At 33.0% G+C, this 26,987-nt stretch overlaps 4 protein-coding genes across 4 annotated transcripts; 2 read left to right on the forward strand and 2 right to left on the reverse strand.

Moving 5' to 3' along the window:
• Window positions 1-6,526: 6,526 nt before the first annotated feature.
• On the forward strand, window positions 6,527-10,818 carry LOC25492945 (beta-glucosidase 25). Its single transcript, XM_013601281.3, has 13 exons — window positions 6,527-6,983; window positions 7,119-7,185; window positions 7,283-7,341; window positions 7,981-8,056; window positions 8,140-8,211; window positions 8,302-8,389; window positions 8,653-8,908; window positions 9,246-9,361; window positions 9,489-9,712; window positions 9,801-9,832; window positions 9,917-10,019; window positions 10,266-10,374; window positions 10,494-10,818. Exons 1-13 carry the CDS (start codon window positions 6,855-6,857, stop codon window positions 10,708-10,710), a joined length of 1,548 nt encoding a protein of 515 aa, XP_013456735.1. The 5' UTR covers window positions 6,527-6,854; the 3' UTR covers window positions 10,711-10,818.
• A 446-nt stretch (window positions 10,819-11,264) lies between these two features.
• Window positions 11,265-14,910, forward strand: LOC25492946 (pentatricopeptide repeat-containing protein At1g03100, mitochondrial). The gene is made up of 2 exons (XM_013601282.3): window positions 11,265-11,505; window positions 12,310-14,910. The coding sequence occupies exon 2, from the start codon at window positions 12,364-12,366 to the stop codon at window positions 14,722-14,724; it is 2,361 nt and encodes a 786-aa protein (XP_013456736.1). The 5' UTR covers window positions 11,265-11,505; window positions 12,310-12,363; the 3' UTR covers window positions 14,725-14,910.
• A 5,048-nt stretch (window positions 14,911-19,958) lies between these two features.
• LOC25492947 (uncharacterized) lies at window positions 19,959-21,930 on the reverse strand. The gene is made up of 4 exons (XM_024782678.2): window positions 21,523-21,930; window positions 20,871-21,042; window positions 20,641-20,734; window positions 19,959-20,515 (listed from the first exon to the last, which is right to left on the reverse strand). Exons 1-4 carry the CDS (start codon window positions 21,861-21,863, stop codon window positions 20,205-20,207), a joined length of 918 nt encoding a protein of 305 aa, XP_024638446.1. The 5' UTR covers window positions 21,864-21,930; the 3' UTR covers window positions 19,959-20,204.
• A 2,668-nt stretch (window positions 21,931-24,598) lies between these two features.
• Window positions 24,599-26,423, reverse strand: LOC25492948 (uncharacterized). Its single transcript, XM_013601284.3, has 2 exons — window positions 25,897-26,423; window positions 24,599-24,920 (listed from the first exon to the last, which is right to left on the reverse strand). The coding sequence occupies exons 1-2, from the start codon at window positions 26,327-26,329 to the stop codon at window positions 24,868-24,870; spliced, it is 486 nt and encodes a 161-aa protein (XP_013456738.1). The 5' UTR covers window positions 26,330-26,423; the 3' UTR covers window positions 24,599-24,867.
• Window positions 26,424-26,987: the final 564 nt, after the last annotated feature.

Here is a 26,987-nt window from a genome sequence, read left to right on the forward strand (position 1 = left end):
TTTCTTAGTTACTTGAATGAGATAAATTAGGATTAGGATTTTAGTTTGAATCCACCCAAAACATATTTTAGAGATTAGGATTAGTAATTGTTAGTAATAATGTTACTAAAAGTGTCACGAAAAAGGTAGTAATTGTTACTAATAATGTTACTGAAAGCTATGCTACTAAAATGCTTCAATAACACAACAATGCTACTTAATATAGTTTGAGGAGCACAAACACAAATATATAAATCAAAAACCAAAGCAAGCAAGGCTAAATTATTTATGAAATTCAAGGGACATTTGCTAAATTCAAAGACAAAAAAATAGATGCTTCCAAAACTCTAAGAAACTAAAACTTAAAATTCAAAGTGGAAAGGTGTTGCACAATTTATCTAAACATGGACTAATTGTAAATAACATCAAGGTAAATGGTATCATGTGACCCAACCATTGGAGCACCCCCTCTGATCTTCATACCTTCACGAAAGTTGCTTGCAAATTCATCTTGTCAAGAAGGAAATGCATATGGGGATCAAAAACTGGGTATGGGATACTCTTGTGAAACCTATCAGTCAACTGTATATCAAACTGTCTGTCACCAACAAAAATTAAGGTAATCCAGGCACCAAGATCGATTCCGTAAAAGTCAAGAATCACTTTCCATCCCTTTGTGAGAAAAAAATACTCCGTTTACTTTGTCGACCAATACTTCAAACTTGTTGGACTTAGGATCAGTCAATATTGCATAGCGCCCAATTTGATCTCCAAAATCACCGCCAAACATGTTTGGCAAGCATACTGCACCCTAAAAAAATAACAAACAAAAACATCACAAACGTTGATAAAATAGAATGCAAATAATTAAGAATAGGTATATTTCGCAAAAAACACATACAACATCAATGTCATATTCAACGATATATGATCTGTATTTCAGTCTCAGCTTGTTGATTGCTTTGTCAAGATCGGAAAGAGGGATTTTCACCAACGGACCTAAAAAAGATTATAAGGGATTGAAAGAATGATTTATACTTTACAACAGAGAGGAATAAGAGCAAAAGTCTATATATTTAGTATAAACCAGAGTGGAATGAAGATATGGTTACCAGTGAGGCAGTGGTATGAAAGCAAAGTCTGAATGTTTCTGGAAGCCATGTTGATTAAGAAATTTCGGTTTAAGAGAAAGATATGGTTTTAGAAAGAGATTTCGGTTTAGGAGAAAGGATTAAAATATATTGGTGAGGGTTTCGAGGAGGAGAGTTAGGAGATATGGTTTATGGAAATCAATTAGATAGGTTTTAGGAGGAGTGAAGTTAGGAAACGATGGTTAGGGTTTGGAGGAGGGGAATTAGGAAATATGGTTAGGTTTTGAAGGAGGGAAAAGTTGCTAAAATATTAGGTTAAAATTAGGGCAACAAAGCTTTGTTTAGGAATAAGAAGATAAGAAGATTAGGTGTGAGCATTAGGGTTGTTCATGAAAATAGGAGATTAGGTGTGAGCATTAGGGTTAAAACAATAAAATTATGCAATAGGTTTTAGGTTAAAATTAGGGCTTACGGGTTAACTTTAATATATAAGAACATAGGTGTGAGAATTAGGGTTGTTCATGAAAATAAGAGATTAAGTGTGAGCATTAAGGTTAAAACTGTAAAATTATGCAATTGCGTTTAGTTTAAAATTAGGGCTTACGGGTTAACTTTAATATATAATATAAGAAGATAAGAAGATTAGGTTTGAGCTTTAGAGTTGTTCATGAAAATAGGAGATTATGTGTGAGCATTAAGGTTAAAACAGTAAAATTATGCAATAGTGTTTAGGTTAAAATTAAGGCTTACAGGTTAACTTTAATATATAAGAAAAGAAGATAAAAAGATTAGGTGTGAGCATTAGGGTTGTTCATGAAAATAGGAGATTAGGTGTTAACATTAGGGTTAAAACAGTAAAATTATGCAATAGGGTTTAGGTTAAAATTAGGGCTTACATGTTAACTTTAATATATAAGAAGATATCAAAGGAAGTTTGAGTAAATAGGTAAAAAAAACCTTGAAATTAGAAGTTTCGTCAAAAACTTCCATGATTTTTAAGAAACTTCAAAACCCTCCTAAATTGTCAAACGTTAGTCAATTGCCCCCCTCCGTTTGTTTGGGCTGTTAAACCCTGTGACACGACAGTCATATATACATGTGGCATCTTCATGTGGACTCAACCGTATGCCACGTCATAGGGGGTAAATAACTATTTAAAAAAAAATGTGTTGCTTTCTTCATATTCTTCCTTCTAGATCTTCATCTTCTTCAACATCACCTTTATCAATATTCATAAAAAAATCCAGATTTTATTTTAGGAAACAACAACCATCAACACCGCCACCATCATCTCAATGCATTCTACCAACAATTCTAATTTCTCATACATAGGACAAACCCTTAAAATTTGCATCATCAATCAAAATGATTAGAACACAATAATCAACCAAATCATTTTGGTTTGTTGTGCCCGATGAATTGGCTAAGCATGTTGTTTGTGAGGGTACCAAAGTTGTGACCAAATTCACAAGCTCTTAGATTTGGGATCTTGTTTACTATAGGTTGTTAATGGGAGAGTGTGTCTGTATTGAATTGATTGGATCTTGTTGATCCTTTTTGTTAATGAAAATGGTGGAATTAATAATCCTTTTTGTATAATATAATTGTGCTAGTTTATGTTTTATCTGTTTGGACCAGAGTAACCAAGATTCAACCTCTTTGTACTATTTGAAATTGCTGCCTTTTTTCATTCTTTAAAGATATGAAATGTATGTTTGGTTTGATGTTTCCTCCACATCAGTGTTCGTCAATCCGAGTTTTATTATATGAATTCCACAAGCTTCTAAGTGTGACTTCACTTTTGCTTTTGTTGAAGAAAATGGTAATAATATGGGATTTCAAAAGTATTTGTTTGGTATAACTGGGCAAGTATATGTTTTATAGATTGAACCAGAGGAATAAATATTTGACAATTTTTCTCCCTTTAATACTGTTAGGTTTTGTAACATGCACATTGAGATGATGGTAGTGGTGGTGTTGATGGTTGTTGTTTCCTAAAAGAAAATTTTGGATTTTTTTTTTTATGAATTTTGATGAAGATGATGTGAAGAAGATGAAGAAAGCGAAAATAAAAAATTAAAAAATAGTCATTTGTCCCCTGTGACATGGCATACGGTTTAGCCCACATGGAGATGCCACATGTACATATAATTGTCATGTCACAGGGTTTAACAGCCCAAACAAACGGAGGGGGTAATGGACTAATGTTTGACAATTTTATGGGGGTTTTTGAAGTTTCTTAAAAATTAAGGGGGTTTTTGACGAAACTTCCAATTTCAGGTTTTTTTTTTGCCTATTTACTCAAGGAAGTTTATAGCATTTTGGTACATCAAGAAATATTCAATACATGAAAAATGGCGAAATTGTTAGACTAGACGTCATGATCGGAGTTCGAACTCCGACACATTCATCTGTATGTGTGAGTTTATAATAAATTTGTCATTTCGTCTATCTACCAAAAAAACAATATTCAATACATGTTGATGCATCAATAAAAATATTAGAGTTACCTAAAAATGTGTCCACCCTTACTAAAGTAAGAACAACCTTGTTTAATTGTCTTAAGCTAAATTCAACATAACGTCAAAAAAAAAAAAAACTAAACTAAACGTTAGAGTTTTTAAGAATATATGTACGTAAGCCAATGCGCCAACATGGGTGCCATTTAATTTGCGAAAGGCTTATTTTTTTCTACCATGGGAAAGTTAGTTTTTAACCATTTGATTAAATAGGGAACACAATTTTATCATGGTCTTTCAACACGCTATTTTTTTCTTCATCATCTTCCACCACCATCCTTCACCCGTTTTTCCTCTTCTCATTTCTTCAACTAAGATCCAAGCAGTATCGAAATAGTTAAACTCAAAATGAAGAGGAAAATGGAAAATAATTACTTATTCGTGAGATTGAAGATGAAAATGGAATAAATTAGAGAAGTATGGTTGCTGGCTGAAATTTGCCTCTATTTTTTACCAAGATAACCTATTATTGTTTGAAGTGGAAGCACTTCTTCTTCATAAAAAATTGTCTCTAATTTTTTTTTCATCTCTTTTAAATTTGAAATTCGTTTCCGGTTGAATCATTGGAAGCTCATTTTGTAAGAAAGCAGGAATTTTATAGATTGTTTTTGACGGCAAAAAAAAAAACTAATACAACAATTAATGGAGTTTTTAGATCTGGAATACTAATCATGGCAATACTCATACTCATTCATGAAGAGAGAGAAAGGAGAGGAGAGGAGGAGGACGTAGAGAGAGAAAGTGAGAAATTTGGTTGATGTTTGTGTGGTTGAAGAGGGAGGGAGGGAGAAAAATTGAGTGTTGAGGGAGTATGATAAGAGTATATTCTTCATTAGATCTAATGGTTAAAACTTACTTTTCCATGATGGAAAAAAACTAGTCTTTCTCAAATTAAATGGCACTGCCAACATGTTCTAGCACCGACAGTGAACTTTGCATTAAAAACATTTCGCCACACATAACCTGGATTATGGCTAAATGATGATGCTAGAAAATCATATTGAGGGTAATATCTTGCATTGAACAAACGGGAGACAAGACCATATGGTTTTAGTTGGAGGTTCCGCCCTTGTTTACCAAGCAAAAACAAGTTGAAAGCAATGACGTCCTTAAACCTCATACCTCCATGGATTTTATGCACAAGAAGCTTTACCCATGACATTCAATAAACGCGTATATTTCCACGTCACTGCAAATAATTAAAATTAATAAAATGAGTTTAAACGCATGACTTCACAAACAAATTTAACGTTACATAAACACGCAGTTTCACAATATCAACATCATTTAACATTAATTAAGTGAGTTTAACATTAATTAAATATCTCGCCATCACTCGCCTTTCTGGCCACGAGCACATGGTAATTTCAAAGCAGACCAGTCTCGTGTGGACCACCGAGATAGTTGTAACAGCCCGATTTTTGTTAGAATTATTTTTAATTATTTTATTGTGTGTTTATTTGTGCTTGTGTGTGATTATTTATCATTGGGTGCATTTTCATAGGTTTTCTTAAACCAGAGTATTAAAACAATACTTACATTAAACACTTAAATTCCACTTATCAGTTATCACCAATTATAAATCATTCTTCACCATCGTCTAGCTAAGATCCACCACCTCACTTCTCACCTTCACCATATGCTCAATCTATCATAAATTTTAGAGATCAGTTCTGCCATGAGAATGTTTTATAATTACTATGAAAGTCGATTTATTTAAAAGAATGTCACTTATACTTAAAAGATTTTTGTAAGCAATTTAATTTAAGTATTTGTTTTGACTTTTGCATCGATTTCTGACCCATCAAAGATGGGCGATTAATCCAACTCATGCGTAGAGACATGCGCACTGACCGAATGTTCGATTCCTTAAAAATGCACACCTCAACCAAAAAAAAAGTATTTATAAGTGCTCTTTTATGAGTTTGTCTTGACATACTTCCTCATTTACATTTTTTTCATGTAAAAAAGACATAGAGATCATACATGTTATAAGAGCTAAGAAAAGGTAATCTATCCATATCCTACTTTCCTACTTGCTATATATTAGTTAGATCCAATTTGTTAAATATAGTTAACAATAACAAAACTATAATTAAACTAAGCATATATAATTGATTTCATGGTCCAACCAAACAAAGTTATCTATTTTTGAAGTTATCTAAATAATTGTGGCCGACACAAAACAGTCCAAAATATATATTTAAACACAGCTAAGGGCTAAGGCTGCTTAGTTAACACAACCCCTGTGTCTTAACTTCTTAAGAAGATGGTTTGAATTTTGAACCCGAGTTCGTTTGGACATATTAAGTTGGTGGATTTGATTAGTTTCATTAGAAGTTGTCAAACAAAACTTAATGCCCAATTCTTATCGTAAAATTTTATCATCTATAAAACAATTTTCACACGTGTTACTGTCCATTATATCCAATTCCACGTCCTTGATGAGTTGTTTTTATCTGCGACCTGATCTACTTGATGTTGGCATATTCAAAATAAGTCTTAACATTTAAAGTATTTTTCTCGTTCTGGCACCTCAAAAACATACCATTTTGGTCCCTTTTTTAACCATAATACCATGCTTTGACATTAATCCTTACAAAACATCTCATATGAGAAATGGGAAGATTTTAATTTTAATGTGTATACATATCATAACCCATAGAGTTTAACTTAGATGCTACTAATATTATACAATCATTATTGGCTAATTCAAATGTTGTGGTTGAGAGAGAAACTTATTCACCCACCCCAAAAACATAAAAGAATCAATCACTCTATAAATGGAAAACTATAAAAGTGGAAAGACAACCCTCTAGGTGTACAAAAGAACACAAACGATTTCTTGTCCGCAACTATAACTTACAATTGACGTAGATTGCACCATTCCCCAAGATTCAAAGCTTCCTTATCATCTTAAATCACATATGTACCATCATCCTATTAGTCTCTCCAAATCCCTATAGAAATTGTCTTACAATTGTCTTAATAAATAAACTTTAAACTTTGTCTTTAAGGTCAAATTATTTCTAGTGACTTGGCACCTCAAGCACTAAACTTGAACATGCATAGCATATGCCAGTTTCTAAGGAAATACTCATCCTCTTTAATTAGTCTATTTCTTATTTAGCTAGTTTTCACCTTTACGACAAAGATAGCTTGCATTTTTTGCTATACATAAAAACAAAGCAACATATATTATATATAGCCTCTAACCACAAACTACTAACAACCAATTACACAAAACTTTGTTACATCAACCATCATGAGTATTAGTGTTACTAATACCATTATTCTTTTCTTTATAACCCAACTCCTTGTAAGAGCAGAATCAATTACCAGAGGAGATTTTCCAGAGGGCTTTATCTTTGGAACTGCTTCTTCAGCTCACCAGGTACTATTATTCAATCAACTTATAGTTGAAATTTGACATAGTATAAGTTTATATATATATATATATATATATATATACATATATATATATATATATATAAAAATTAAAAATTAAGTAATGTCTTATGTAACATAGTTTGAGGGAGCTGCTGATGAAGGAAATAAAGGAGATAGCATATGGGACACTTTCTCAAGAATACCAGGTAGAAATGAAAATACCAAAAATACTTTTGTCATCAAAATAAGATTTTAAGTTGGCTGAATTTTTTTAAATTTTTTAGTTTTGAATTATTATGATAGGAAGAATTTTGGACTTCAGTAATGCAAATATGGCAGTGGATCAGTATCACCGATTTCAGGTAACTTCAACGTTACTCTACCTAGATAGAGATAACTTGCACCAATTTTCTTTATCTGCTTCAATTAATTTGCATGTGTGATGTAGCCAATGTCCGTATGTAGAATAAATAAGTCAGAATGAGCACCGCCTAAGTAATTAATAATGATATATGAAAGCATATAATGATGATAACGTTACACCAACTTTGCGTAATAGAAAATCCGCATAAAGGGATAACTTGGAATAAAGTCCAAACGTGTAAACTGTTGCAAAACATATCTTTTGACCGTATAGTTAGCGATCAAGGACGGACACTCCTTAGATTAGACGTGTCTTGGTATAGGACACAACACGTGTTCGACACTGACACTTTTCTCAAATTATTAGCGTCGTCGGCATATCAGTATTTGTGTCGTGTTCGTTATTCGTATCTATATCCGTACTTCATAGTTAGTTAGTTAATAGTATGGTAGTTTTTGAATTTTTGTATATAGAACAGAACGCACCATAACTTTGGTACAAAAAACTTTGTTATTTGATATCAATTTTTTTTTTTTTTAAATATGGTACTTTTTTTTTATCTTAAGTCCTTTCAATTCATATATTACTTAAAAATGATAATAATCATTGAAGCATATACTAATTCCATCCTATACAGAATGACATAAACTTGATGAAAGATTTGGGAATGGATTCTTATAGATTTTCCATATCATGGCCAAGAATTTTCCCAAGTAAGTTACAATATTTTCAAAACCTTATGTAATTTGTTTGTAACTTGGTAGATTTTAATGCTAATTTTGCAACAATTTAACAGATGGAACAGGGGAACCAAATACAGAGGGAATAAAATATTACAACACCCTCATTGATGCTTTATTAGAAAAAGGTTACTACAGAATTCATTTTGAAATGTGATCTTAAAAATAGAAAAAATTTACTTAGTAATACTAAATTTTTATATTTTCTATCCACATAGGAATCCAGCCTTTTGTAACTCTATATCATTGGGATCTTCCACAGATGCTGGAAGATAAATATGAAGGATGGTTAAGTACACAAATAATGTAAGTTACTTCAATGCTATATACTTATATAGCATGCATAATATCAACATTTCTGATTGAATGCGTATCTAGGTATCGGACACATCAACACGACACCGACATATGCGATTATATTCAAATTAATTCATTTTCTCAAGTTATTATCGGTTTTCTCATGTCAATGTCGTGTTTGATGTCCATGTTTCTGTGTCAGTGGTTTATAGCCGAGGTCTTTTGAGAAAAATTGTTTTCTGAGCTTCATATTTATCTCTACATATTCACAGAAAAGATTTTGAGCATTATGCCTATACATGCTTCAAAGCTTTTGGAGACAGAGTTAAGCACTGGATTACCTTCAATGAACCTCACAACTTTGCCCTCCATGGTTATGATTTAGGCATTCAAGCACCAGGAAGATGTTCCCTTCTTGGTCATCTTGTATGTAAGAAGGGAAAATCGTCCACTGAACCTTACATTGTTGCTCATAACATTCTCTTATCCCATGCTGCTGCCTATAGAAGTTACCAACTACATTTCAAGGTTCCAAGCACATCATATATTCAACTTATAACAATAAAAAAAATATTACCGGCATTGCATTCTTTACATTGTGGTCCGATGTGCCAAATTGAAACGGTTCAACGTGGTTGGTTCAATCAGTTTTCATTTTTTATGTTTTTTATTTATATATTTGTCATCTGACTCTGCCGAGAGATGAAGGTCTTACCGGTTCAATCTCTGGTCCGATTTTTAGGACATTGATCTCATCACATGTTGAAATGAGTGTGTCGTTAGCATTTCTTAGTAAACAAAACAAGGAGTCTGTAAAGAAGCTGAAAATATCAATAATATTTGTGTCATTTGATGGATAATCCAGGAAAAACAAGGAGGTAAAATAGGGATAGCACTAGATGCTGTTTGGTATGAACCTATAACTGAACTTGATGAAGACAAAGAAGCAGCAGCTAGAGCTATGGACTTTTCCCTTGGATGGTAACCTTACTCATACTAACATAATTATAATTATCACAAAGTTTGATAGCTTAATTTGTAACAACTAAGAAAGTAAGAACTCATCTTCCACATAAAAGATGTGTAACATAACACTAATGTGAATCAGGTTCCTTGATCCTCTTATCTTTGGAAAATATCCTTTCTCAATGCAAAAACTTGTATCTGAAAGATTGCCAGAGATCACTGATGCAACCTCAAACTTGCTTGTGGGATCATTGGATTTTATTGGCATAAACCACTACACTTCATTGTATGCTCGAAACGACAGGACTCGGATTCATAAACTGATTATGCAAGATGCTATATCTGATGCTGCTGTTATTACAACAGGTAAGCTATTATTGAAGCAAATTGTGAAACCTTTAGTTCATTTCATCAATTGATAACCTTAAGCTGAATGGAAATTTCTGATATTTAGCATACAGAAGAGGAGCTGCAATTGGAAATAAGGTATGCTCAGAAATTAAACCACCATTGCTAAAATTTACATATACACTTCATGCATTTAAATGAACACCAATTACATTCTTGTAGGCTGCTTCAAGTTGGCTACACATTGTCCCATGGGGAATCAGAAAATTAATGAAACATGTCAAAAGTAAATATGGAAACACACCAGTGATCATAACTGAGAATGGTTAGTAGTTTCATGTGCAGAAGCTAGTCTTGATTGAGTTTAATAACTTTGTAGTACCAACACCTCAAATTGAAGGCGTGTCAAACACTGACGCATGTATTTTCAATTTTCGTAAATTATTACACGTGTCAACATGTCAGCGTCAATATGGTGGTTTGTGTCAGCGTGCTATAAATCCATAGATATTAGATCCATCTCAGTGCTCAGAATTTAGTTTTTTAACATTTATTATATTTTTGACTGCAGGAATGGATGATCCAAGTAGACCCTTAATGACCTTACAAAAGGCATTAAATGATGACAAAAGGATAAGATATCATAGGGACTATCTCTCAAATCTATCAGCTGCTATAAGGTATTAATTATTATTGCAAATTCATAAGTCCTTGAATTCTTGAAACTAGATTATATAACTATATAAGATTAATATATTGGTAACTCCCTGGATCCTAAGATAATATGAACTCAATGCAGGGAAGATGGTTGCGATGTGAGGGGTTACTTTGTGTGGTCATTACTTGATAATTGGGAGTGGAACATGGGATATACAGTACGCTTTGGGCTCTATTATGTGGATTTCAAAAACAATCTTACTAGGATACCAAAATCTTCTGTACAATGGTTCAAAAATATGCTCAGATTGGAAACTGGAAAAATATGCTCATACATAGAAAATAGCAAGTGTATATAGCACTCATATTCCTAAGAAATGTGTCAAGATGAATGTTTAGTAATATTTTAATGGTAATGAAAATTCAATTAAAATATAAAAATATATTCATTTTTGAATTTTGAGAAACTTGGTCTAAAAGTAATTTTAGAATATCAAAGAGATCATACCAAAATGTAAGGCATAGATTTATCTCGCCTTGAAAAAGAAACATGAAGAGATATTCCTCAAAAAAAAAAAAAAAAATGAAGAGATAAAAAGTTTGGGCCATCCCAAGAGAAGTGCACGTAATATAAGACAGAGAAATTAGTATTACGTAAAAGAATCAAGATGCACAAGCTCATTTTTAACACTTTTATAAATAAGATGGAAATCGTAATAAATTAAAGAGTTGTGTTATTTGAACATTCATATACGTGATAACTTTTGTGACAACCAAAATTTTATAAAGGAAATAAGGTAGTGACACAAAAATCAAAGCAATGGAGACAGAAAGTAAAAATATAATGTGAGTGTGAGAGAGAAAGTTGTCACAAAAGTTAAAAAATAGTTGTTCAAATATCATTTCTTGAAACTAAAATATAATTATGCACACATTTTTTTTATTTTTTAAGCATACTATGTACACACTTATCGTCAATCAATATCACAATAATTACACGTAAAATCCTCTAGAATAATAGTTAGTGATTAATGACACAAGGCGAAGTAACATACAGATTCGCCGCGGCTGTGGGCTTTATGTTGGTTGGTCTTCAGTTCACCCACCGGCAACATCCATCATCACCCCTCACTGACCTTATTCTCAATATCAAGGTAACTCAAATTCATTTTTCACAATCATTTTGCTTCCATAATGCCCACTAAATTCTCCATTTTTTGGTGTCTGTAACCTGTTTGATAAAATGCCTGACCAAAAAAATAAACAGCTTTTGGGTAAAACAGCTAATTTTGCGGCTTATAACATAAACGATTATCATATAGCACTTAAGGAAATAAGGAATAAGGTATTTCTGTAACACAAGATAAAATAAAGTCAAACTGGTTTTGTGTAATATATAAGCTGTTTTGATTATAAAGAAAATTATAAGCTATCCTGGGAGAGCTTAGGAAATAAGTTGAAAACGGCTTATGAGTATGACATGTTTATAAGCTTTTTTCAGCTTGTTTCCATTAGCTCTTCGAGATAGCTTATGTCATAAGTTGTTTTCATAAGTTCTCTCAAACAGTGACACATTTGTTTATGCTAGTAGGTAATCTCAAATAAGACAATTCAAAAACTTCAATTTGGGTTTGTGGTTTTGGCGAAGGAATTGAAAATATGTATGGTCACTTGCTATTATACGAAATAATGTATGTTTTTGCAGATCGCTTGAAGTTGCTGAACTCTGATTTTTGTTTTTTCTTTACTTGTCACTTCCTTCTTGTCATTCTTTACCGCCCTTAATAATTATGCCGTGACATTGTCTTTGGAATATGAAGATTCTACAATTCTTCTTACTTTTTACACTTTGCACAAGTTTTATTTTTGGCAGTTTGGTATATTGAATTCTATAGTTTTTTATTTTTAAGAATCTACAATTCTATGATTGGTTTATTGACTTCTCCATGAATCTACAGGTTTTTATTGACTTCATTCTGATGTTTACCTTCGCAAGTTGCTAATAATTCAAGATGCTTGCAATACGAAAACTCAAAAAAGGACCAGATCTCCCCTATGTTTTATGTTTAATGATTGCTAATTGCAATTATGGTACAGCCCAAGTTTCCAATAAAAGAAGTCTCCAGTCTATTGTGAAGTTTGTTGGCCCTTGTTTAGCCAAGTCAAGTTCAACGGCACTTCTACTGGGATTTAGGAATAGATTCTTCCTTCAAGGACTATATATGTCAAGTATGGCTGAAAGAATCCTTGTCCAGGCTCAAGACCCGGCCAAAGTTACTATAGAAATACAAAATGCCATCAATGACAACCAATTAGATTATTCTTGGAAGTTACTTGAGCAGCATAAGCACATGGAGGGATTTCCAAGAAAATCTCTCTTCAACGTGATTATAACTAGTTATGTGGAAAGCCTTGATACGCAATGGCTACAAAAAGCTTATGATTTGGTACAACGTGCTGGTGAAGATGGTAGAAAAGACTTGTTGGAGAAGGAGCTTCTTATATACCTTAGCTATGGCCTTGCAAAAGTTAGACTACCAGTTCTTGCATCAACCATTTTAAGAAAGATGATTGATATGGAGCATTTTCCTCCTGTTACTGCTTGGTCTGCGGTTTTGGCACACATGTCACAAACAGCAGATGGAAGTTTCCTTGCTGCTGAGTTGATTCTTGAAATAGGTTATTTATTCCAAAACAATAGAGTGGATCCTCGTAAAAAGATCAATGGCCCTTTGATTGCCATGAAACCAAACACCAATGCCTTTAATATTGCGTTGGCAGGGTGTCTCGTATTTGAGAAATCTAGGAAGGCGGAGCAGCTTCTTGATATGATGCCTCGGATTGGTGTCAAAGCTGATGCGAACTTACTGATAACAATGGCACGTGTATACGAGAGAAATGGGCGAAGAGAAGAGCTTATGAAGCTGCAAAGGCACATAGAAGAAGCCCCAAACCTAACTGACATACAGTTCCGACAGTTCTATAATTGTTTGCTTACATGCCATTTGAAATTTGGGGATCTTGATTCTGCATCCAACATGGTTTTGGAAATGCTTCGGAAAGCAAAGGAAGCAAGAAATTCTCTTGGATCTGCCAAATTCTTGATCAATACAACTAAAACTGATCATAGCTCTTCTCCTAGACCAGCTTCTGCGCATAATTTGAGCAACAGTAAAGATTTGGAGAGTGTCAAAATTGACCAGCTAATAAAAAATGATGTCTTATCTTATGAGGAATTCTCCAAAGATCGAAACTTCTTGAAACTTGAAGCGGAGTCAAAAGCTGTTCTCAGTTCTTTATTTGCTAAGTTGCAGACGCAGGTTGATTTGATTACAACCGTACATGGTATACTGCAACCAACTGAAACAATTTATGTGAAATTAGTTAAAGCTTTTTTAGAGGCCGGTAAGACCAAGGAATTGGCAGTGTTTCTTCTAAAGGCAGAAAGAGAAGACTCCCCGTTTTCCAATGACAATTCAGCCTTGGTTCATGTTATTAATTCATGCATATCGCTTGGATGGTTGGACCAAGCACATGATCTCCTTGATGAGATGCGTCTAGCTGGAGTTAGAACTGGTTCATCTGTATATGCTTCTCTTTTGAAAGCCTATTGTGTAGCAAATAGGGCTGCAGATGTGGCATCACTTCTGAGAGATGCTAGGAAGGCTGGTATCCAGCTTGACTCAAACTCTTATGAGGCAATGATCCAATCCAGGGTGCTCCAGGAAGACACACAGGGAGCACTTCAACTTTTTAAAGAGATGAAGGAAGCTAGGATTCCCAAAGTTAGTCAACAATATTCTGGCAAGCTGGCTAAAAGTGTTTCAGATTCAGATTCAGATGAAGCTGCACTTATGACAAAGCTGGTCCAGGAAATCAAGGACGGACAGAAAGTGGATTGTGGAGTTCATGACTGGAATAATGTAATCCACTTTTTTAGTAAGAAGAGACTAATGCAAGATGCAGAAAAGGCTCTAAAGAAGATGAGAAGCTTAGGTCACACACCTAATGCACAAACTTTCCATTCTATGGTCACTGGGTATGCTGCCATTGGGGGGAAATATCTGGAGGTAACAGAGCTGTGGGGTGAGATGAAATCACTTGCTTCTAAGTCCTCCATAAAGTTTGATCAGGAACTTCTAGATTCTGTCTTGTATACATTTGTGAGGGGTGGATTCTTCATCCGTGCCAATGAAGTTGTGGCAACGATGGAAAAAGGAAAAATGTTTATTGACAAGTACAAATACAGAATGCTATTCTTGAAATATCACAAAACACTTTACAAAGGCAAGGCTCCGAAATTTCAGACAGAATCACAACTAAACAAAAGGGAAGCAGCCCTGACTTTTAAAAGGTGGATAGGCATGATTTGAGGAAGTGGCAACCAGTGGTTAGCTCTTTTAGGTTTGAAGGCATTATCTTCATGACCATATGAAGTTAATTTTTTTTTCCTTCTCATTTTCTAGATTTAGATTTGTAAGAGAACACTAATGTACTACCAATGTGAAAAAGAAAAGAAAAAAAAACACACTATTTCACTTAAAAATATGTTATCTTCATTACTATTATTTTTAGGTAACAAATAGAAGATACCTTGACCAGTAACTCCACATAAGGGGTGTAGATTGTTGTTGTGGAAACACATGCATGGCTGTTGGTCTACCAGAAGCAATCTATACCAATAACACAGTGGATAGCATGGAGTATTGCCAATATATCAATCCTCCTCCCCCACCCCCTGCACCCACACCTCACTCCATCCCTTGTCCCCACCCCTTCCACCCCGTTTCCCCATTCCCACCCTCACTCAGCTGTACACTCCACTGCCCACTTCTGTCTCTATGGCCAGTGCATCCCCTCACTGCATCCGACTAGACAGTGACATTGAGTCAAATCGGTTGCAAAAAGCCATCATCGCATGCAAGAAGGAAAATGAGGGGGCATTCAAAGAGACGAAGGATAGGTTTGTGGACTACGACAAAAGCAGCACGATTCATTCACCAGGTTTTCCAGACTTGACTTTAATAATTATGCCTTGTTCTAAAAATTCAATGGTTAAACCTAACTCTGTCATGTGTTTTTTAAGAACTTGCTTGACCTTTTTGAAAGATTGACCTATTAGTTTAAATGTGTATTTGATATTAAGACTTTTAAATAGGTCTTTAGTTTATCTTTTTTGTACAGAGTGGTCTTAGGTCTATCTCTAAATAGGCCAGAAAACCAACAAAGTAAACTGTATTTATCATGAACGACAAATTATTAAATATATGGAAGTCGTCACTGCCCAGGGATATGATATAAAGGTGAGAATAGGTTGTGTTGCATTGAGCTTTCTAAGGCCTGAGTTACTTGTTGACAAGGGAATGAAAATGGGAAGATATGATGAAAATTTTAAAATTGATGGAATGTTAGGGTCGCAACATTTTTCACTCCCTTCATATTTATTCCCCTCTAAGTCACTCTATTCAAACTGACTATAAATACATTAGCTTAGCTGAGTCACAGCAGAAGATTTTGATATTATAACTTACGTCTCCTCCGCAATAACTTCTTCACTTTCTTTTCTTACTGCTGATTTTTTCTTACGCACAAGCTTTGTTAGCTAACTATATTTCCATACCCGTTGGCATAGAAAACTTCAAAACCAGAACTTCGATACAACTACTTTCAGCTTAGTTAATTTTTTACATTTAGTTAATAGGTTATTTCATTTTTTAGATTATAAAATAATGTGTTCTTCTTGGCATTATTTGATTGGAGTGGTTTATCTGGGTGGACGAGAATCTGATAGAACACTTGCTTGTGGATCAACTGAATTGAGAATTTATAATTTAAATTCCTTTTGAGAGAGTTATCTTGGCACCTTCTGATTGGATACCAATTTATGTATTTTGTTTTAATGTTGAAAATGGGAGTCAGTTGTTAACATCATTGACAATTTCAGGTTTGCTTGGATCACAAAATTCTAGCAGATGATGGTCCTTTTGATATTTGTAGTTGCCAGGTGAATGATGCATTCTTGAGTTATTTATAAATCATTCATGTATTAATACAGAAAGAGAGATGGGTATGATATGCTAGAAATGTACTTTAACATTTTTAGAATGGTTTCTCCAATTAACTGCCTTGTTTTTTACATCATCCTTTGATCCATATATTTTTGTTAGAAATTCTTATGCTTTTCTCTGATTGGCATTAATATTTTGATTAATTTGCTATCTAGTTTTGTGCTTGAAAAGTCCTTGTTCTACTATTTTTAGCCTAATGCAAATAAAATAAACCTGTGATTTAGTGGTATGCCAATCAATTATATTCTTGCTGACTGCCTTTTATTTCTTCAATATGCAAAACTGTCATACAATTTGTTGGTGCAAGCAAAATTGCCATACTGTTTACATTCTGCTATCCCACTTCGTATTCCATCTTCAAAGGGTGTGCTCGTTCTAGTCTGATGAGCCTTTTAAATGCTGCAGTTTGCATTTTGTTGCTCCTGGTCCACAGAGCCTGTGCCTGGAAAGCATGTGCTAATATGTCAACTTTACATTGTCCGGGAGTCACATTCATTGGGTATCCAAGTCCCTCATATAGTTGTATGTGATGTTCGGTAAAGTATTTTAAATGGCTTGATTATTCTCCGGCAATATTAGCTTTAAGAAAGGGCTTCCAAGTGCTTGAATGTTTATCAATTGGTATCAAAGCTGGGTGTTGGGCTATCAGAAAGGGCCACCTATTGAGTGACTGACCAAAAAGGCTGAGTAAAGTGTCGAAGAGTGTTATACGCTGGGAAGGCGGCTCTTAGAAGCGGCACTATGATAGTTACTTGAGTATTATGGGGTGTTCAAGTTCCACGTCGAGTAGTATGGAATGTATGATGTAGTATTTGGATAGTTAACTTTTAAAAGAAGGTTTCTCGATACATTGTTTATCAATGTACATAAAATCCTTATCGCTATCATTTAAAATAAGGAGAATGTTAACCGGTGCCCCCGAGGTATTGGTTAAGCACCAAAAGAAATAAGTTTTTATTAAAAAGTAATGTAATTATTACTTGATAAAAAGTGATAGTTTATATTTCTAAGACAGAAATTCTATTTATAGATTCTTTAATCAGTGTCCTGGGGGCACTGGTAACACGACCCTTAAAATAAATGAGTCGTTATAAAATCCTTTAGCATTGATTGATTTAGTTGTTTATCCTTTCTGACAATAATTTGTATATACTATTGCATTTGTTTAGTTTACTATGATATCTGTAGTGGAACTTCCATGTTTGTGCTATCTATCGACATAGAAATTATCTATTTCTCCTATAGCATTTTACACTTTCACCTTCCAAGTTACTTGGAAAATTGTTTGGTACAATGCCAAACACCTCATGGACATTTTGGGACCGAAAGAAATAGAAAGGGTGATGCGATAGAAAGAGAGCTAAAGTGAAAATGAAGTATTGAATAAATATAGAAAAAATTGAGTCTATATATTAGAATTGTTTATGCTTTGACCCTCCAAATTGAGATTTATTGTATATATGGCAATACCAATCTCCACTAAGAGCACGTACATCCATGTTATCTATATGCGTGGTATAAATGGATTCAACTGAATATTTCATCCGTCCCAAATTGTATGACGTTTTGGGCATTTCACGCATATTAAGAAATGTAATTAATATTGTGTGGGAAAAAGATATTATGAGTTGTTTTACACAATTGTCCTCAATAAATGATATGGGAAAAATAAATGAAGGAATTGAAAGAAGAGAGAGTAATAAATAGTTAAGGATATAATAGGAAAAGTAACATTAATTTCTCATTGGTATTGTAAAGCGACATACAATTTGGGACAAATATTTTTTCTAAAGTGACATACAATTTGGGACGGAGGGAGTATGTTATATTATTTTACACTATCTAATTATTTAAACCACTATATTACATTTTCTAAATTCATACTACTCATCTAAAACTATAAATTACGTCCACCTTAATCGCACAATATACCTCAAATTTATAGTTTAAAATCATATTTTAATTTTATATTATTTTTTACATAAAAAAGTGGGAAAGAGACGGTGGCAATGCAGTATCACCCCACTTGTTAGACAAAGTGAAATATTTGACACGGTTTCATAAATATCTGCAAAGACACTCTAAAAAGCAACTGATATTTATGCTATACTCGAGTTCTACCAAAAGGTACAAGCAGAAGATATCACGTCACAATACATTTACAATCTTCTTTATAAAAAAAAAAAAAAAATACATTTACAACCTCTCACCTCAATGCTAAACGGATGTTTTTGAGTTTAATCCCTATAAAACTAAAATTACTCTTTTTAATCTCTTGTATCAATTCCATAATATTTAAACAAGAATTATGCTCCCAACTTAGCCTCTAACATATTATTTTAATCAATCTTTTATTGAGTTAAAAATTCAATCGAGTTCCGTTAAATACATATGGAACCTAAATGATTTAGCAAAATTCAATTAAGTTTCAAACAATATAAGAGTGTGTATTGAAAAAAAATATTTTAGAGAGCCTCTTCAAAATTCATTTTCATATTTAGGGAACACTTTTTTGGTGGTTACACGCTAACATAGGTGAATTAATGATTGAAATAACTTATACAAATATATATTGTTTTCAATTAAGATAATTATAGTAAAATTGGGATAAAAAAACGATAGACTATATAAGTTCAAACGTTACATAAAGTACTTCATAAAAAATAAAAAATAAAAATCAGATAGTAAAATAGTAAACTACAAATTCCTAAACAAAAAAAACTAAAAACTATTAAAAGTTAACTTATAAGGTCGAAAATTGACTTGCCAAACAGAGCTACATGTCATCACATATGAACTTCCATAATACACAACACACATGTAGTTAATAGACTTTACCTCACGACAAGAACCAAAACTAAAAGTACATGAACTTTCGTAAAACACGTTAACATACTTCACCTGACGACAAGAACCAAATCTTAAAGTACAGTACTTCTATATTTACAAGAGATGGAAACCAAATATATTTTTTTCCCGAACACCAAAATTTTCTCAATTTAGATAGAAACAACAAATTTACCCTGTAGTTTTTTTTTTTTTTTTTACAGAACCCATTTAATGTAGTTAAAGACAGTTTTAACACCTTGAATCTCAGCCATAATAATATCTAGGTTTACCTTGCACGGATAATGCACAAATAAAGCCAAAACTTCCCTGCATGGAGGAAGCTTCTATAAAACATTTTCAAATGAAGCTTAAGCTCTACGTTGTACTCTACTAGACTCTAGTACCTCCCCCATTCAGCACCATTCCTTATCCATATCTACTAGTACAATGTCAAGATAAAAGTTGGTTGCTCTTTTGACACCTGACAAATGCACAAACTGTTTGAAAGATAACTCTTAAATGTGGTTCTTCAGGGTAAAGAGCAAATAGAGGGACCAAAAGACATACGATCAAAGATAAAATGTTCAGATTGGTCCATGACGAACACATTAGCTCTTACATCAACGGGTAAAGTATAACTTTTCCAATCCACACTTTCCCAAGGCCATGCGTTCATGAAAAAGTGAAAACCCATATATTATTGGGAATAGTTAAGCAATAAGAAGCATTAGATTATAAAATTCTCGTCAAATTTTTAACACCAACCTGTGCATGAAGACTCCATTTCTACTAAAAAAATAAAATAGTATAGCTGCTTCAAATGTCAAGAGAAATACACAAAGAAGTAGCTACTAGCTACACATTAAAAAGTTGTTGCTTCAAATGTACTCACATACTACACAAGCATTAAAAACGACAAGAAAGGTCGACGGATTATAGTTTTGCCTAGTGAGTGTTCAGGCTCTCTTCATCAGTACAACCATTATCACCATAACTGCCAATCCCATGAAACTAGTTCCCATTACATTTTTATAATCCATGAAACTGCCTCCATCAGCATCAGCTGAAGATTTGTCTTTCTCAACTGTTGGGAATATGTTCTGAAAGAAATTGGACATTCTACTTACCATTTCAGTAACTGTCAGCTTCAAATTCTGCAGAATACCCATAAAATCAAAAACATTTCCTGACTGAGACTCAGGCTTTTCCTCTTTTTCAGGAGTTTCTGCAAATCCAGAACCAGCAAAAGCAGCACCATTTGTTGAATCTGCAGTTGCAAAATCAACCATTGCAACCCAATTTTCATGAAAATCCAGCACAAAAGATAAAACAAACAAAAAAAGTGGATAATAAAGGACATGGAAGATAAGAGACTGTTAAGATAATGATTACCTGCAAGCTGTGATTCAAAGAAACTAGTGACTGCAGGATTTTGCATGACAGCATTCCATATATTTGGGTCACAAGCAATGGATTGCACAACAGTCTGTTTGAGATCAAAGACAATCGAATATAAATGATCCCAAGCATAAACATATTTAAATATATTATGACACATAACTAACAAGTTTGTTAATGCATGTTGAGCAGCTCTAATCTAGATATGAAATAAGGTATATTACCTGGGCCTCAACACTTGAGCTAAGCAACTGAAAAGCGTGAATGGCATGCTTAGACACCGAAGGATTTGAAATAGCCTCAACAAGACAATCCTTGGAATAAGGAGACAGAACCGAGACTTCACTGCCAGGAGATGAGTTCTCAATTTGTGAATTAGCAGGTGAAAGGTAAATTCTGGAGAGAGAAATAAAGATAATACTAATAAGTAGCTACAGATCCAAGATAATCCACCAGAAAAACACATAATAAGTAGTAACATATACATCGTATAGTTACATTCTAGTATTAAATTTTTATCAAATTATCACGATGTGTCCGTGTTAAGACACGAGGGAACTACGCTCTACCTTTCTGGCTATCTTTTTTCCCATAACACACTCCCACTCTTTTTCTTCTCTTTCTCAATTCTCTCACACAAAAACTAACATGAATAGCAGGAAATTAAACAATTCATTATATGAAACAATCAAAAACAGAAGTTAATTAAAACTTAAATTAAAACCCTAAGATTATTATCAACCAGAAGAAACTAACAAATAACATAGCATAATAATGAAATATTCAACAACAATAAAAAAAATAAAATCAAAATTGAAATCGAAAACAAAAAAAAAAAAAATCATGAGATTAATTAAAAAAGAAAAAAGAATTTACTGATCAATAGCGTCCTTCAATTCAGCCGTGGCTTCCTCCGCTTCCTTCAAGGTCGGAACCTCCCCAAACACCATTCTCGGCGTAGGCTCTCCACTCGACATAAACAAATCACCTTCATCAGCAAACTCCCAATCATTCAAATCCTCCGAAACCGAGGTGTGTAGCGGCTTCACGTCCGCGGTTTTGGTCCCTTGAGATATAACCCTCGTCGGCGATGAGGCGCGGTTCCGAGACCACTGCTTCTCCGCAGGATACGTAACCGTCGTTCCCCTGAAGCCTGACCTAGCGACGCCGATGCCGGCGAGCTTGGCTGCCGTCCTCATCGTTCCTCCGCCGCCCATTATCCAATCAGTGACTTGCTTCGTTGCAAAGGGAAATAAGGTTAATAGATTTTTTTTGAATGGTATCGGATATAGTTTAGCTATTTATTTATGTATTGTTTTTTTGGATAATCGTTGAGTTACACGTATCCGTATCAAACGTGTGCGTAGGGATTCTGGTTTAAATTTAATAAATCTACTAGGTAGTAAGTAATATTGGAAAATAGTAATAACTTTTCACCGTCTTAATTTTAAAAACTATAAAATTATCTCCCTTTAAATTATTCTTCATTTCTTCAATTTGAAACATATTTATCATAGTTGTACATATGTGATTTTTGATATGAACGCCGACAAACTATAGTTTTCTTTTGGGAGACAATTATTATATACAACAAGGATTGATTTTAATTTTTATGGAATGTCCAAGGATTATTTTACTATTTATCTTATAACAATATATCTCACTTTTCATAATGTTTGTGCAAAGGTAAATGGTCAAAGCTATTGTTTGGCGTATTTAAAATTCAAAAAAGATCTTAAGAAGGATTGTTTATGCTCTTAATAATTTTGATGTTGCATCAGAGTAGATTCGTACAGAATCATAACACTAATGTAAAACCAACTACCAATATTACAGTAATATTAAATTGACTAAGTAGAATAGTATCTTGTAACATATATACAATATAAATAATTATCGTGAAATATTTTCTCTTGATTATGATGTGCTAATGGTATCATCAATGATTATCTATTGTTATTTGTGATTCATTCCTTTTTGAAAATGTTTAAAACCAAGTGATATTCTTTTTTATTACAAATGTTATAGGGATGTTGACAAGGATTGGCGAAGAAAAAGTATGTAATAGAAATGAGAATCAATCTAAGTGGTTTCAAGAGAGTTGAATTATGATGAGATTGCTCATTTGTAACTAAAATATACAATATAAGTTTTTGTTAGTATACTCATTAACGTGTTTTTTTTTTTTTGTAGTTTTTGTTTCAAATGTACAATGTTTGTGACTTATATTTTCATTGTGATGTTGTTAGTAACTTAGTATGGGGGCTCTCTATGATTTTGAATGTCATGCTCGAAATACGAATTTGTTGTCCTTCACTTTCATACATCCTTTTCAATTCTCCTTTTACATTGTTTTTAACAAAAATCAAATAAAAATATTGATAATGGATTGACCCGAGGTCCAATGGGCAGCCTGACCCAACCACATTTTTATATAGACCAAATGGGTTAGGTGAAAAAGGTCCGAGTGCATTTTGGATTATCTTTTTGAAGCCCGACCCAACTTAAAATATGGGTTAATGGACCGATTCATTAACCCAACCCATTTTTGTCAGCTTTAGTTAAAAGGTTAAATTTTCACCACATGAGAGTGCCACATCACTTGACACACACATGTGAAGTTGTCATGTCAGCACCGATATAAAGGACTTAGCAATCTAAACTATTTGCACAAATTAAACTTTTTTTAAAGATGAAAAGGCTAAAGAGTATTTTAGTAGAATTAAAATCAAATAATAATATATTTTGAGGTATCATTTGCTTATCTAACTCTTTAGAATTAAAAAATAGAGACTTGACAAGAGTAAGAAAAGTGAAGAAGCCTATGTTATGTTGGTGGACCACCCAAAGTTATTATACTTAAAAGTGACCCCACCCCGTGACTGGCCCACAATTCCCGCGTGAAGACGCAAAGCCTCACGGACCCAACGCAAAGCCTTGTTTCCTATTGTCCAGTTCCATCCATGTACATACTATACTAGTCTAGCAGGACTTGTATATTACCAAAAATATGTTAACCTTTTACAACAAAGATAAGCCAACTCCAATAGAAGAAGCACTTTATTATATCATTTATGGAAATTATAATTTTTCTGCCGTTGCAATTCAATTCAATTCAAGAACTTTATGCTGTATCCAGCTAAGCAAATTACTTGTCTAAGTTTTTTCTTATCAATAACATGTCCAAAGTTTCTTACATGTTTTGCATGGCTTAAAGCAAAAATTATTTGATTATTATTGCTATTTTTTAGTTAGAAAGTTTTTCTTCTTCATAAAATGTAAAACAGATACATGCTTCATTGGTTTGTTTTTTTTGACTAATCATGCTTCATTCATATTGTATTCCAATTTATTGGTAAGTTTCATTTTTTCTCTATAAGTTCTCTCAATAAGTGGTAATTCTATCCGACACACTATCATATAGTACAAGAAATGACATCTCTCTTATATAAATTGATTTTGAACATTGATTTGTTACATTATAAGAGTCAACAACTTCCTTCGATAGACCCACTCTATCATTCATTGTTAACAATTTTTTGAACTATAAAAAATAATAATTCAGTTTGAATTAAATACATTTTTCCACCGTAAAATCAAATAACCCTTCAATTACTTTCGGCGTTCATAATTTATTTATACATATAAAACGGCTTTAGTACCATGCAATCATTTACAATATCTATTAAAATATGGTAATTGAAAGAGAACTTGTATGCCTTTGATGCTGGAGTTCAATGCTACACATGTACACTAGATTAGTCTAGAGGCCATCAATTTTAAAGATATATTTCTCTCTCTCTCTCTCTCTCTCTCTCTCTCTCTCTTAATTGCTTTTCTCTTAGATTAATGGCTTTTTTCTTTTCAAGTATCTCAAATTTTAAAATTTATTTTACTCAAATTGATTCACATGCATGTTTCTTTAACAAAAAGTAAAAAAAGACAAAATCTGGTTGTAATATGAATAAGCCAGAAAGACCAATAGCTGGTGAATGAACAAAACTTAGAAAGTTGTAAAATTAAAAACATTAAATTAGTGAGTTTTTGATTTCTCTCCCCACCCACATCTTTACATGTTCTTAATCAACCTCCTCAACCTTTACACTAATAAACCCCTACACATATTGACTATAGTTGAAACTTGCAATGCCAAAAGTATATAAACATATGACAATGAAAAAGACAATAATTGAAGCCTGAAAACTGAGTTGGCATCTTTTACTACCTCACTGCCTCAAATCCTCTCTCCTTCCTCACATGATTCTTCAGCACATCTGCACAACTCAACCAATTAGCCTCAAACATGAAAAAAAATTCATAATAAAACAAAACTCATGTCCATTTTCATCTTTGAACAATGAACACATAGAAATATCCGCAAAGTTGAAAATAATGACAAAAAAACAACTAATAAACAACAAAAACATAAAAGTATATAAAATAAATAAAAGTCTTGTTAACGAGTGCCCTTAGGGCACTTTTTAAGGTTTCCCAATTAAAAAATTATTCTTTAAAAAAGTTTAACACTTCAATATCCGATGTATTGAATGCACAATTTTCTATAATTTTTTTTTACTATTTAAAGTCCTTAATCGGTGTTCTTAGGACACTCGTTAACATTTTTCAATAAATAAATTCAGTAAATTAGCCCCACCCATTTTGGACTTTTATTTATATTTGTCATAAAAATGCTAAATTGATGCTATAGAACACTCATGAATCTGACATTATTATATGTACAATAATATATATTTTTTCTTCATTTGCTTTTAATTATACAAAGGAAAGTTCCTCTCAATTATTTTTTCCTTCTCTTCTAACTTTGTTATTGTCTTTGGTTTGCAACATACAAAAGTTGAGTGAAGATGTATATGAATGTAAAACAAAACAAATAAATAACAAAAGCTGTAATTAACTACTGTGAAACTGTTGACTACTCAGTTTCTATAACTGAGAGAAACTTTGCTTCTTTCATCGTAGAAAATAACACAAACCTCAATTAATACAAAATTCCAAAGAACATTTCACACTCAACATCTTCCCAAAATTGGGAAGAAAAAAAAAAGAAACAAAATAATAATAGAAAAAGTAAGACTCAAGCAAAAACAGTATCAAATAATTCATTATTCAATTATGTGAATTATGACCCAAATTTGTGCATGGAGTATAGTTCCAAAAGGGGTAGTAGCAGATCTATCAAAAAAATCATCTTGTTAATCAAATAAAGAAAAAAAAATTCTATGAATTTACCTTGAGGTTTACAATGAGGAGGAACTTCAAAGAGAGAGAAAGAGAGTTGTTTATAAGCAAGACCAATGTCAAAGAGAATCAAACCAGAAGAAGGATCATCAACAATGATATCTTTAACAGGTAACCAAACAAAAAGCTCTTCTTGTTGTAAACCTTCAACACCAATGAGACTTCCATAGGTGAGGTTAGCAGTGATAACTTGTTCAAAGTAGACTCTATTTTCATACTTTGTTAAACAAGGTGATTCAAGGAACACTTCTAAGTGACCATTTTCTGAGAAAGTATAGGATTTTATCTCTTCTGGTAAAAGACCAGCTGGTAACCCTTTTGAACGAAGAAGTTCATGGATGGAAGAAGAGGAGAGAGAGAGTTGAGGAGAGAGGAGAAGGAGGAGAGAGAGGAAAAAGGAGAGAAGAGTGTTATAGAATGCCATAAAGAGAAAGGAACATGGAAGGGTTTAAGGTTAAGTTAGATTGCTTTTGACAATTTTTGTGTTTGAGAGAGAGATATGATGGAAAATGTAAAGACAGTTTTTTAAGGAAAAAATGTTTGAGTTTTTTTGTGAAATGACTATGTTACCCTTGTTTGGTTGGTGACTTTGTGGGTCTTTGATGGGTTTCAACCATATTTTATGCATGTACTAGTTACTAGTTTACTACCCTACCCCAAACAATCTCAACTACATCATCATACATATTGGTTTGTATTTATGCTTATTATGAATAGAGTTGTTGGTCCTTTGCTTGACGTATGTTATAACTTATCTTGAAGACTCTAAGCTTGTTAATTAGTATTAGTAGTAGTATAGTACAATGCTTAGCTTGCCCTTAATCATTGTGACTGTCCTTGTCCTCTCTCCAAAGTAAAAGCAAAATACTTTCGTATATACTCCATTCGTCCCTTAATAAATGATACAGTTGACTCATTTACGCATTTCAATGCATAATTTTGAGCTTAAATATCTTGAATAATATGTTAGAAAAAATCATGAAAATTGATATTTTGAAAATACTCATCGAGACGAATCTAATGATATCTTATATGATATTATTTATCTATGTATATTAGTAGAAAAATATGGTCAAAGTAAG

This window comes from Medicago truncatula, chromosome 4, assembly GCF_003473485.1.
Source record: "Medicago truncatula cultivar Jemalong A17 chromosome 4, MtrunA17r5.0-ANR, whole genome shotgun sequence".
Lineage (NCBI taxonomy): Eukaryota > Viridiplantae > Streptophyta > Magnoliopsida > Fabales > Fabaceae > Medicago > Medicago truncatula.